Raw genomic sequence first — 12,144 nt, 5'->3', positions numbered from 1 at the left:
TCCCTTTATACTAACTTCAGTTTTGAAAGTAGTAGTGAAACAATAACACAAAAAAATATGTACAAAAAATTTCCTGCTATATGCAGTAACAAGTTCAAGAATGTAGTTTGTGTTTTATCCAACAGAAATCAGATAAAACTATAATTCAGCAAGTTTGATAATGTACGCATGGCGTAACATTCAGGTACGTTTGGCGACTGTTAAATGATTTGAGAATGCTGGGGCATTTCATATATATATATATTTTTTTATTATTTACTTCATTCAAGAGCCAGTAATTACATTTTTCTTTATTAAATAGTTTTGTAACAATGAGTCATATTCAAAGGTAACAGCGATAATGGAAATCATTACATGTGTAAGTAGACTACATCAAATATATGCTTTTTAATAGCTCTTGACAATAGAGTTAAAAATAGAGCACAAATACAGTGGGCTTTTAGTGGCTCGATAGCTTTCATAAAAAGTAGACTGTAATTCAATTGATATGAAAATGGCATTAATTGATGTGTGTTAGTGGCGGAGGATCTGTAAAAGGAGGATCTTTTGAAAGTATACCCAATAGAGTAGTATCCAATTACTAGAAAACGAAAAATATCTATTAATACAAAATGACCAATACTAGCATAAAATCAGCATCAACATTACCCCATGAAAGCAGAAAAGGAACTGAAATAAGTTCCCCATCTTGCTATTAATATTAGTTAAAAAGAGTAATTAGTTAAAATTATATAAATAAACAAGAACTTGAAAAATGACTGATTTATTGTACAACAGGAACACGAAAGGTACAAGATGGGCAAAATGATCAGGGGCTTGCCATGATGTTTGTATACATCTGGGAGTAAAAGATCAGGGACTTAAGCCACTGACACCTACCTAACTCCACTGCGAAGTTGCAGGTTTCTCAAGTTATTAATTAGTTTAAACACCATTTAACTGCACATTGATAATATCGGTTCTTTACAATAATAATGTGTGGATAGTATTACTCAATCAATTCAGTCTCATATGCTTAATTGATTGCTTACCTCTTCCATTTTTTCCAGACAAGTGACTTTTTTTTGCACTCAAATTGTTAATTCTAAGACCCAGGTTCGCTTCCCAGGTTCTCCCTGCGTGGAGTTTGCATGTTCTCCCCGTGTCTGCGTGGGTTTCCTCCGGGTACTCCGGTTTCCTCCCACAGTCCAAAGACATGCAGGTTAGGTGCACTGGTGACTCTAAATTGTCCCTAGTGTGTGCTTGGTGTGTGTGTGTGTGTGCGTGCCCGCGGTTTGTTTCATGCCTTGCGCCCTGTGTTGGCTGGGATTGACTCCGGCAGACCCCCGTGACCCTGTAGTTAGAATATAGCGGGTTGGATAATGGATGGATAGATAGTTAATTCTATTAACTGCTGTGTGAGCTGTGCATGCACGTGTGCTCTCCCAATGTCATATTTTTGTATACAGTGATCCCCCGCCTATTGCGGAAGTTACGTTCCAGACCCATCAGCAATAGGTGAAAATCCGCAATATAGAAAGTCCATATAAATAAACATTTTTTTTTATAGTTTAAGACTTAAAATACCCCTCCCACATACTTTAGATAGATATAAACTTATTAAAACACACTTTGTAAACACATATGATATGTGGATTTCAGGCTAAGGATATGAGTAACATCTCTCTATTATAAAATATTTTAACGTCACGCAAGACAAGGCAGTGAGACGGAAGGGCAGCTGCTGTACAGGCTTTTAAATGATTGACACGCAGAGCGACAAGCTTAACAAGCATCTTGGCAGAAGCAGCACAAAGTCCATTTCTCCTTAGCGTGCATTCAGCTCCCCTTCATAACACGAAGAGGCAGGAGCATAGCACGCATCCTGGGGAACGTGGGGGGCTTGAGCAAAGCGATTGAGACCAGATCATCTCGGACAGACACTTTGATGACACGCCCTGCTTACAAACAATTTAAAACAAGTTCACTGACATCTAACCTAGCAGTTGTTGGAATGCTTTTGGCTGACAAACATCAGATGCTCCCAGCTCTTTAAACAACGACAAGCAGAACACACAGCTTGCCAACAGCAGCTGCAGAAACCCAGCAGATGATCCGAGCACTTCTCCTTAGCGTGCGTTCAGCTCTCACCCCCCCCCCCCACCCCCCCCTTCAGAGCGCACAGAGCGACAAGCAGAACAGGTATCTTGGTAGAAGCAGCACAAAGCCAGTAGCTGATCTGTCCAATTCTGCTTAGCATGCATTCAGCTCCCCCCTTCACAAAGCGAGCGGCAGGGACGCGAAGTGGCAAAAGGACAGCTGCTGTACAGGCTTTTAAATGATTGACGCAAAGCGCGACAAGCACAACACACTGCTAGCCAGCAGCAGCTGCAGCTAGACAACAGCTGAACCAATCGCATCTCTTTAGCGTGCATTCAGACCCCCCCATCATAACATGAGCAGCGTTATAAGTGCCACGACAAAGAGATTTAACCATGCCCAGGGCAGGAAATAAAGGACAAATATTGTTTTTTTTTTTTTTTTTTTATAAAGTTTTAAAGTAAAAATGAAAATAATGCATATGTAACAATTCCCATGAAAATAACAATCACTTTAAATTGTTTATCCAGTAAACCAAACCCGGGGGTGGGCGAGAGAAGCGAGCAAGGGGCGGTGCCCCCTAGTAATAATAATAGCATTAACAAATCTGCGTTGTAGCAGGGGCGCGATAGCTGAACCACGATATAGCGGGGGATCACTATATGTGTATATACACTATATTGCGCTCGACCCGACATAGACTGACACGGAGGTACGTGTAAAAATAAAACAAAGACTTTTATTGTTTCTTCATCTGTGGGGCACGTTTTTCCCTGTGAACCCCACAGGCACAACACAGTCCCAACAAGCACAAGCAAAAACACACTCCTTTCTGGCACCACCACTCCTCCCGTCAAGCTTCGCCCTCCTCCTCCCGACTCTGGCCATTGAGTGGTGGTTGCTGGCCCCTTTTATGGCCTACCCGAAATTGCTCCAGGTGCTTGATCACCTGTTTCCGGTTAAACTTCCGGGTGGGGCTGAAGATTCGTCCAGCCGGGCTCAGGGACCCATGCCACCCCAGACCCCAACAGGGCTGTGGAGAACTCCGTCTCCCATGGAGCCCTGCGGGAAGCTGAGGCGCCACTCCAACCCAGGGGGCTGCCATCTAGTGTCCAGGGGGAGGTATTGCACAGACCCTGGTTGCTCCCCCTGAATATATTATCAGGGATGTCCCGGCCATCTGCCACAAAATATATTTTATATTATATTTATTTATATATACACACACACACACACATTATATATATATATTTCACGGCATTCGTAGTCTGAATCACAATCTGATTGTATGGGTGGTTACCTACCAGGTAACGCTTGTGGTTGGTCAGCAAGTCAGCTAACATCCACGACGGTGCCCTCAGTTGTGAGAAGCAGAACATAGAATGGTTGTGTGGCGGATGTTAGCTGACTTGCTGACCAACCACAAGCGTTACCTGGTAGGTAACCACCCATACAATCAGATTATGATTCAGACTACGAATACCGTGAATGTAATTACCCTGATCTACATGCTGTCAAATAAACGAACCACACGCCATGGCGCAACGTTAGGGGCTTCGCCTCTAGCGCTGACGTCCGAGGTTCGATTCCTGAGAGGGAGTGCAGTAGAGTGTGTACGCCTGATGAGCCCAGAATTAGGGCGAAACACGTGTCGCGTACTCTTTGCATTATTTGACAGTAAACTATTTCAACCATTCTATGATCTGCTTCTCACAACTGAGGGCACCGTGGCGGATGTTAGCTGACTTGCTGACCAACCACAATCGTTACCTGGTAGGTAACCACCCATACAATCTGATTGTGATTCAGACTACAAATGCCGTGAATGTAATTACCCCGATCTACATGCTGTCAAATAAACGAACCACACGCCGTGGCTCAACGTTAGGGGCTTCGCCTCTAGCGCTGACGTCCGAGGTTTGATTCCCGAGAGGGAGTGCAGTAGAGTGTGTATGCCTGATGAGCCCAGAATTAGGGCCAAACACGTGTCACGTACTCTTTGTATTATTTGACAGTAAACTATCTCAACCATATATATATATATATATATATATATATATATAGAGTAGACCCCCGCGAAGTCACGGTTCAGTGTTCGCGGCATCAGTCATTCACAGATTTTTCCTTTGAACCTATCTAATAATTATTAGCGGGAACTGCAAATATCCTCTGCAATTTTTATGGCTTTTTTCTTGGCAATACTGTACTGTTGAGATAACAGGAAGCAACTGTAGAGGAAAACACAGCTTGGGATGGTGAAAGTAGCCAACAGAATTTGAAACTGTGACTCCCAGCAGTCCCTGCAGTGGCTCGGATTGGTCTTCTGCTGAAGGTGCTGGGGCTATTAGGGTCAAAGGACGTCAGCACGGCTTTTACAAAGGGGGCCGATGACCAAAAGCAAAGAAAAAGTTTTTGTAATTTGTGTTTCAAGTTCCTGTCTCTCTGCCTGCCTTCTGTTGGGTTACCTGTACTTATTCGTTTTGTCCTGGATCGTTTCATGTTTGGCATCTGCATTGTCTGCCGTCTGCCTGTGTACATGAGGACTGTAAGTGGATTCATGGCCATCCTGGAAAGAAAGAAGCGCTCCTGAACCCGTCCACCCATCTTCACCATTTCAGGAACTAGCGGTAGAACTACCTTTACATTCCCTTTCAACGTGCGGATCTCTGTACTATCTATTTTCATCATTACATTTCATCCGTTGCCATTTTTCATGATTTACTGTGTGTGTTTTGTTGGTGCTTTGTTGTATTTAATGTATAATCGCTGTAAAGGGAACATGGATGGTGTCGTTTTCATTTATTTCATTTGTTTTCATTACATTCTTTATTTGCTGTTTGATTGCCGGATTGCTTGGTTTTTGTCTCTGTTTGTGAATGCGTGCAGGTCGGGTCAACGCTGGGTGCGTCCCTGGAATCTCCACCATAAAAATAAATAAATCGCCGTCTTCTCGATGGTGTGAATCTTAGTGGCACCATAGCGCTACAGCATTATTCAATTCTCCTTGCTGCTGATTGACTGTGATGCATCTCCAGCTGAGTGTTCTTGTGTTTTCCGTTTTGTTTGCTCCCTTACTTGCTGGGCTTACTTGTGGCTGCTCTGTCACATGATATACTTCTCATGCGACACTACACATAACTTAAAATCCTGAACAGCTCCTGTCCTTTTCAGCCCGATTGCTTTGTTTCTCTCTCCTCCCCCAGACATCCTCTGCTCCTGTTGGGGGTTGGTCTATTCTTTAATTCGTAACTAACTGCATACTGAGCTCGTTTTACTTCTGAAAGAGACATGTTTGTTTGAAGTGTTCCTGTCTCTACAATCTCCTGTGTTTCTGTGCAATTCTGTGACCCAAGCGTGATACACTGCAGCCTCACTGTCTCTGGGATTGAGACAGTGTCAGCGTTTACCTCTGTGTGTTTGCGTGCAGCCAGTTCAAGTGCAGTTGGCTCTGTGATTTACTTAATTTCATCCATGGTGTCAGTTGCACTTTGTACATATTGTTCCAGTAGGTTTTTTAAATAGTTTTTACAGTTCATTAGCAGTGTGTAAAATGATCAGTGTTGCAGTAATTGTGATGCTCTTTGCATGGAAAAAAAAAAGTGTTCTATTAAAATTTCACGTTTTCTTTGTGAATTGTGACGTTTACTTAAAGGGCAGCAAAAAAGTATTTGGTGTCCAGGGATGCATTAACTCCCAAGTATGTGGCAGCTTAAGGGTTAAAGCCCCGAGATGCCACTGAAACGCCCTGCACCTTCTAAGGCTTCTGGCAATGAAAACGCGCTTGCATGAATTACAGTACATATAGTGGTAATATCGGAATTTTACATTCCAGCACTGCAGGTGACATATCAGTACAGTACTGTACAGTATGCAGGTTTCCCTTGACATTCTTTTTTTTAGATAATGTATTAAGCCGAGTTTGAAATTAAATTAAAGTGTTTTGGGGGCATATTTAGGGTTTAAAGTATAAAAATAGGCATTTGTTTTAACCACATCCAGGTTTTCACTTGCATAGGGCACATATACACTGTACCCATCTGAAAATATTCAGAGGTCAGACACTGTTCTCCACTCCTTGTGCAATTACCTAATCAGCCAATCACGTGGCAGCAGCACATTGTATTAAATCACACAAATCATACAGGTCAGGTGCTTCAGTTAATGTTCACAACAACAAAAGAATAGGGATAAAAATGTGATCTCAGTGATTTCGACCATGGCATGACTGTTGGTGCCAGACAGGCTGGTTTGTATATTAACATAATTGCCGATTTCTAGATATTTTCATACACAGCAGTCTCCAGACTTTACTCAGAATGGTGCAAAAAAAAAAAAAAAACACATTCAGCAAACAGCCATTCTGCAGGCAGAAAAGCCTTGCAAGAGTTCAGAGGAGAATGGCCAGACTGGTTTGGGCTGATGGAAAGGTTACAGTAACTCAGACAACCAATCTGTGGTGAGGAGCCAAGCATCTCTGAATGCACAACACATTCAACCTTGAGGTGGATAAGCTAAAACATCAGACCACTTCTCTCAGCCAAGAACAGGGAACTGAGGCTGCAATGAGCACATGTTCACAAAAACTGGACAGTCAAAGGCTGGAAAAACATAGCCTGGTCAGATGAATCTCAATTTCTGCAGAGGCTCACAGATAGTTGTGTCAGAATTTGGCACTAACAGAATGAATCCATGCACCCAACCTGCCTTATGTCAACAATCCAGGCTGGTGCCTGGTGTAATGGTGTGTGCAATGTTTTCTTGGCACATTCTGGGCCCACCAATACCAATCAATTGTTGCTTGACTGCCACAACCTATTTGAATATTGTTGTTGACCACGTGCATCCCTTCATGGCCACAATTTACTCATCTTCTAATGGTTACTTCCAGCATGATAATGCATCCTGTCACAATCCAAAGGTCGTCTCAAGCTGGTTTCATGAACCTGACAAGGAATTAAGAGCTCTTCAGTGGTTGTTTTAGTCACCAGATCTGAAACCAACAACAACTTCGGGATGTGGTAGAACAGGAGATTTGCAGCATGACTGTCTTCTTAATTCGGCTGACTGTACAACTGACAAATCTACAGAAACTGTGTGACGTAATCATGCCAACAATCTCATCTGGTGGAATCCATGCCATGAAGAATGAAGGCTGTTTTGAGAGCAAAAGGAAACCGTACCAGCACTGGTAAAGCGTGTCTATTAAATTGCTCAGCGATTGTTGACTGGGGAAGCGAAAATATCGAAATAACTAAACAAGACCATCCGAAGCTATTTTAGTTCTGTTGATCGCGACATACCAAAACGCACTGTGAACTAAAAATACGTTGTTTTAATTTAAATTGCGGAACATTTGAAATCCTGGGCTGGGGTTGTTGCCAAATTTGTTGAAAATAACACGCGGGTTAAGTATAGCGGTTTTATGGGTGTCTGAATCTCGATAGCGTCCAAAGATGCATCAAATTCGCAGCCCCCAACTTGTGAGTGGAAGGCAAGAATGGCAACGCCTGGGATTCAGCTACTGGTAACGTAAAAGCAAAAGCAAAACCAAAAACAACATGTGGCTCCCTGTCACATCTTGCATCAAATTTCCAAATGGCAGCTTTAAATAACGGACTGGCTAAACTGCACACATACGCTTCATGCCCATACGTGCACCTTAAGGCTGACAACTATTAAACACTACACGAGTCCTCGAATGGTTTTAAAAAAACAAAGCAGTAAAATCACCTACCTGTTTGACGGTACTATTATCTGGCACTGCAAACTCTTCTTTCTCTTTAGGAGTTTTTACTGTCACTTTAATTATTTTAAAATCACTTGAAGGTCCCGGTGTCGCCTCACTGTCCGCCATATCTACTGGTCGTCCTCAGTAGACTAATGTCTTTGATTTCGCCAGAGGGAAAATAAAAACTTCCAAAAAAAGGTTTTGCCAGTTATCCCAAATTTAATCGTCTGCGAAACAGATCAGTCTGACATTCCACTTCCTCATTGCGAACTAGCTGAGCATCATGGGTAAGAAAAAAAGCTACGCCACAACATTAGCTTATTGAGAGCCAGGTTATTTTATACTTTTTTTGTAAACATGAGTTTTGTCTTCTAAAGTTGGGTGAAAGAAAAATTATTGAAAAGGGATCTCTTAACGATAAGTTCGTTTACAAATGTTTACCAAGCGAGAAAGATGACGTAGCAAACTGAGGGAAGTTGCTAGAAAAGGAAATGCCGCCACCGCGGAGTTTGGAGTGTTACTGCGCATGTGTAATTCTAATTCGACTTGAGGGCGTGGTCTTCTTAAACTGAGGGGAAACTTCTGCCTGTGAGAAAAGGGGATGAAGTAAATGATGAACAAGTCGCGTATGCGGATGATTGGTTCGTTCAAAATGATTGGCGGGGATGCTCATACACGTATTGCGCTTTAATTTCAATACAATGAACAATTTTAATCATAATACCGAACCAGGCGTAACTTACATAATATATAAATAAAAAATTGAATATAAATAACAAAAATTTGATAAGTTATAAAATACAATAAATTATATAGTAGTAGAGAAAAGCCAAGCAAAATGACACCTTTTATTGGCTAACTAAAAAGATTACAATATGCAAGCTTTCGAGGCAACTCAGGCCCCTTCTTCATCTTGCCTGAAGAAGGGGCCTGAGTTGCCTCGAAAGCTTGCATATTGTAATCTTTTTAGTTAGCCAATAAAAGGTGTCATTTTGCTTGGCTTTTCTCTACATTCATAATGGCTAACACGGTACAACACCCTAGTACTATAGTAGTAGAGAAACTATTATGCTTACTTAAATTTTTCTTTTCTTCACATTCTTTAAGTCAAAGAAATAATTATTCAAGTCATTTAGAATAAAATGATAAAGAAGGAATAAGATGTTTACGTTTATGAATAAAAATGTACCTAAATAGCTTAGCATAGTAATAAGCATTGGTAACTGTTGGATTAATTCAGTTATTACGAAATGCTGGGTGCATAATGAATTACAAGTATCAACTTTTCTGTATTATGTACATAAATGTTAAATGAGCTACAGCAAGACCAGATTATGGCTAGCCCCAGAGTGTCAAACGCATATATTTACACTTTAAACATTACATATAAAATAAAATGAGCAGGGCCCCGGGGGTTCCTCTCAGCGATTTAAGCATATTAGATTGAGAGGCGGCAATATAATATATAAATATTGTGTACATGTGTTGTGTGGAAGAGTTTTTCTCATATATGCCAAGGCCCTAGGGTGCGGCGCATGCAGCAACACTCTATCAATGCATGCTTCTAAAATCCTCAATAGGCTGCACACTGAGGCCACCCTAATGGTCGATCAACCCAGGTGTTAAAGAGGGGTAATTATGCTTCAGATACGATTCTAACATTTGCCTTTCACTGTCATAAATTTCCATGCAGGGGTTTCAGGGCCTTTTCATACGATTGAAGTGAATAACATTTACAATAACGACAGTGACAACAATTTTGATCTAATGTAGCTTAATGATTGCAATCATTTTTTTAATAAGCTTACGTGAGGATGTCATTTTTCCCTGTGTCATGTCCCTTTAAATTGAGAGAAATAGGTAGTGGCACGTTATTAATTGAGAGAGGTTGAGACATTAGGCACATTGCCTGTAATGGGCAACTGGATGGCCAGCTCAGCACAGCAAGGAGACACACGAAACAAACAAAAGATAGACTTGGTATTGATCTTGTTCCACTATTCTGTACAACAGCATTTACACCTGTAGATTGTCTGTTCTCACTATCATACATTATAGTCTGGTCTTGATATGCAGCTGGTATGGTACTATCTCAGGTACACAGCAACTGACCCCAATAGTCGGGGGTGAACCCAGCCACACGGATTTGCTACCATACAGTTAGTTGGCACATTAATAAGCTTGGCCTAGGGGGCAAAATAACTTAGCACCAACACTGGGTATCACTTATAATTTTCTTTGTGCTGGTCTCACATCAGTTGTTGTAGATGTCCCAGAAGTTAGTGAGTGCACACCCAATGATGTGTTCAGCTGACCGCACCACTCTGTTCAGAGCTTCTCGGTCTTACTGTGTGCTGTTCGCAAACCAAACCTGTAGTACTTTTTGTCAGGATACTGTTGATGGAGGATGAGCATAATTGTTTTAGTAATTGTGAGGGCAGCCTGGAATCCCTGAGACAATATTGTACCTTCTTCATCAAGGTTTTACTGTGTTGGGACCAGGTCAGGTCTTCTGTGATTTGGACACTGAGGTATCTGAAACTGTCCACCCTCTCCATCTGAGTGTTATTAATACTGAGGAGGTGGTAGTGCCTCTTTAGTTTATTTCCAAAGTGCACAGTCTACTCCTTTGTCATGCTGACATTCAGGAGTAGACTGTTGTTCTGACACCAGTGTGACAGACTCTCCACTTCATCCGGGTAAGCCTGCTTATTGTAGATATCAGGCCTACCACAGCTGTGTCATCAGCAAGCCTGAGAATGATGCTAGAGTCCTGTGCGCCCATGCAGTCATATGTGAAGGGAGAGTACAGCAGAGGACTCAGAACACAGCCTTGTGCTGAAAGTGAAGGATGAAGTAAAGGAAGTGTGGCCACCCATTCAAACCTGGGAGCTGTCTGTCAGGAAGTTAAAAACCCAGCCGCACAATGAAGCGCTCAGATGTTCATATCATTTTATTGAGAAATTACATTGGAAAAAATTAAACCAAATAAATGCATTAAACATATTATTATGTATCTTTTGTTAAAGAATGGCACTAAGTTTTTGGAGAAATGCATATCTTACATTAAAAAGACCTTTAATACTATAGTGTAAAATATTTCAAACACATTTGTAAGTGATATCTTTCTATTATATAAAAAAAATCCTGAGACGAGACTTTTTAAAGATTTTTTCAAGTCCAGTGAGATGAGACTTTGGCCATGAGATTTTTTCAAGTCCCACCCTCCTCTCAACCATATTCAGCCACGCACACGGTAATCTCACCTCTCATTTGTGTGAATGCTTTTGACACAGTTCCTGCTCTCTTAGCTCTTATAAATTTTTACGTTTTCCTCACTTTAAGTTCCCAATTAAAGAAGACATATTCATCACAAGGGGCGGCACGGTGGCGCAGCGGGTAGCGCTGCTGCCTCGCAGTTGGGAGATCTGGGGACCTGGGTTCGATTCCCGGGTCCTCCCTGCGTGGAGTTTGCATGTTCTCCCCGTGTGTGCGTGGGTTTCCTCCGGGCGCTCCGGTTTCCTCCCACATTCCAAAGACATGCAGGTTAGGTGGATTGGCGATTCTAAATTGGCCCTAGTGTGTGCTTGGTGTGTGGGTGTGTTTGTGTGTGTCCTGCGGTGGGTTGGCACCCTGCCCGGGATTGTTTCCTGCCTTGTGCCCTGTGTTGGCTGGGATTGGCTCCAGCAGACCCCCGTGACCCTGTGTTCGGATTCAGCGGGTTGGAAAATGGATGGATGGATGGATATTCATCACAAAGGGTTATCACCAGAAAAAATGAGTACACAGGCAATCCTAGAACCAAGAAAGGATGAAGTCAAACAAATTAACGCGAAAAATGTTGAACGGTTACACGGCAAATGGATTAAATGCGTATCAATAGACTACACTGAAACAGTTGGTGGTGATAGTGTGGAAGATGAAAACATCAACTTTTACAATATCCTGTAGAATATCTACAACCGTTAACACTGTCCGGTTTTCCACCACATGAATTACTGAAGAAAGAAAGATGCATCCAAGAAAGGTAATGTAGTTCATCTTCCACAGATAACATTACACATCAAAGGAGATCTTGATATGCCATTTGTATTACAACATTAACAGATTCCCATTAGAACAGATTTTGCAAAGACAATTAACAAATCTCAGAGCCAAACATTCAAAAAAGTCATTTTATTTAATAGAGAGAAAGAAACTAAATTCAATCATGAGCAGTTATATGTTGCATTGTCACGATGAAAGTCCAAACACAGAATCAAAATTCAATGCGACATTAATGAAAATGTAATTTAAAAAATAGTTTTTAATGAAGTTTTACAGTAAAAGTTTTTAAT

The 12,144-nt window shown here is 41.6% G+C and overlaps 1 protein-coding gene across 3 annotated transcripts in view; it reads right to left on the bottom strand.

The window, feature by feature from the left end:
- The window catches only part of LOC114652185 (ubiquilin-1-like), a 60,040-nt gene extending 51,733 nt beyond the window's left edge, over positions 1-8,307 (bottom strand). For 2 of the 3 annotated variants that reach the window (XM_028802427.2, XM_028802428.2), the window contains exon 1: positions 7,814-8,306. In XM_028802427.2, the coding sequence (XP_028658260.1) occupies positions 7,814-7,933 (120 nt within the window). In that variant the 5' untranslated portion in view covers positions 7,934-8,306. Of the gene's footprint in view, positions 1-7,813 lie in introns of all 3 variants that reach the window. The other variant, XM_051928616.1, reaches the window with a different exon arrangement.
- Between the last annotated feature and the right edge of the window lie 3,837 nt (positions 8,308-12,144).

Source organism: Erpetoichthys calabaricus, chromosome 5, assembly GCF_900747795.2.
Source record: "Erpetoichthys calabaricus chromosome 5, fErpCal1.3, whole genome shotgun sequence".
NCBI classification, from domain to species: domain Eukaryota; kingdom Metazoa; phylum Chordata; class Cladistia; order Polypteriformes; family Polypteridae; genus Erpetoichthys; species Erpetoichthys calabaricus.
Note: the sequence above shows the minus strand (reverse complement) of the source record. Positions and strands in the feature narration are given on the sequence as shown.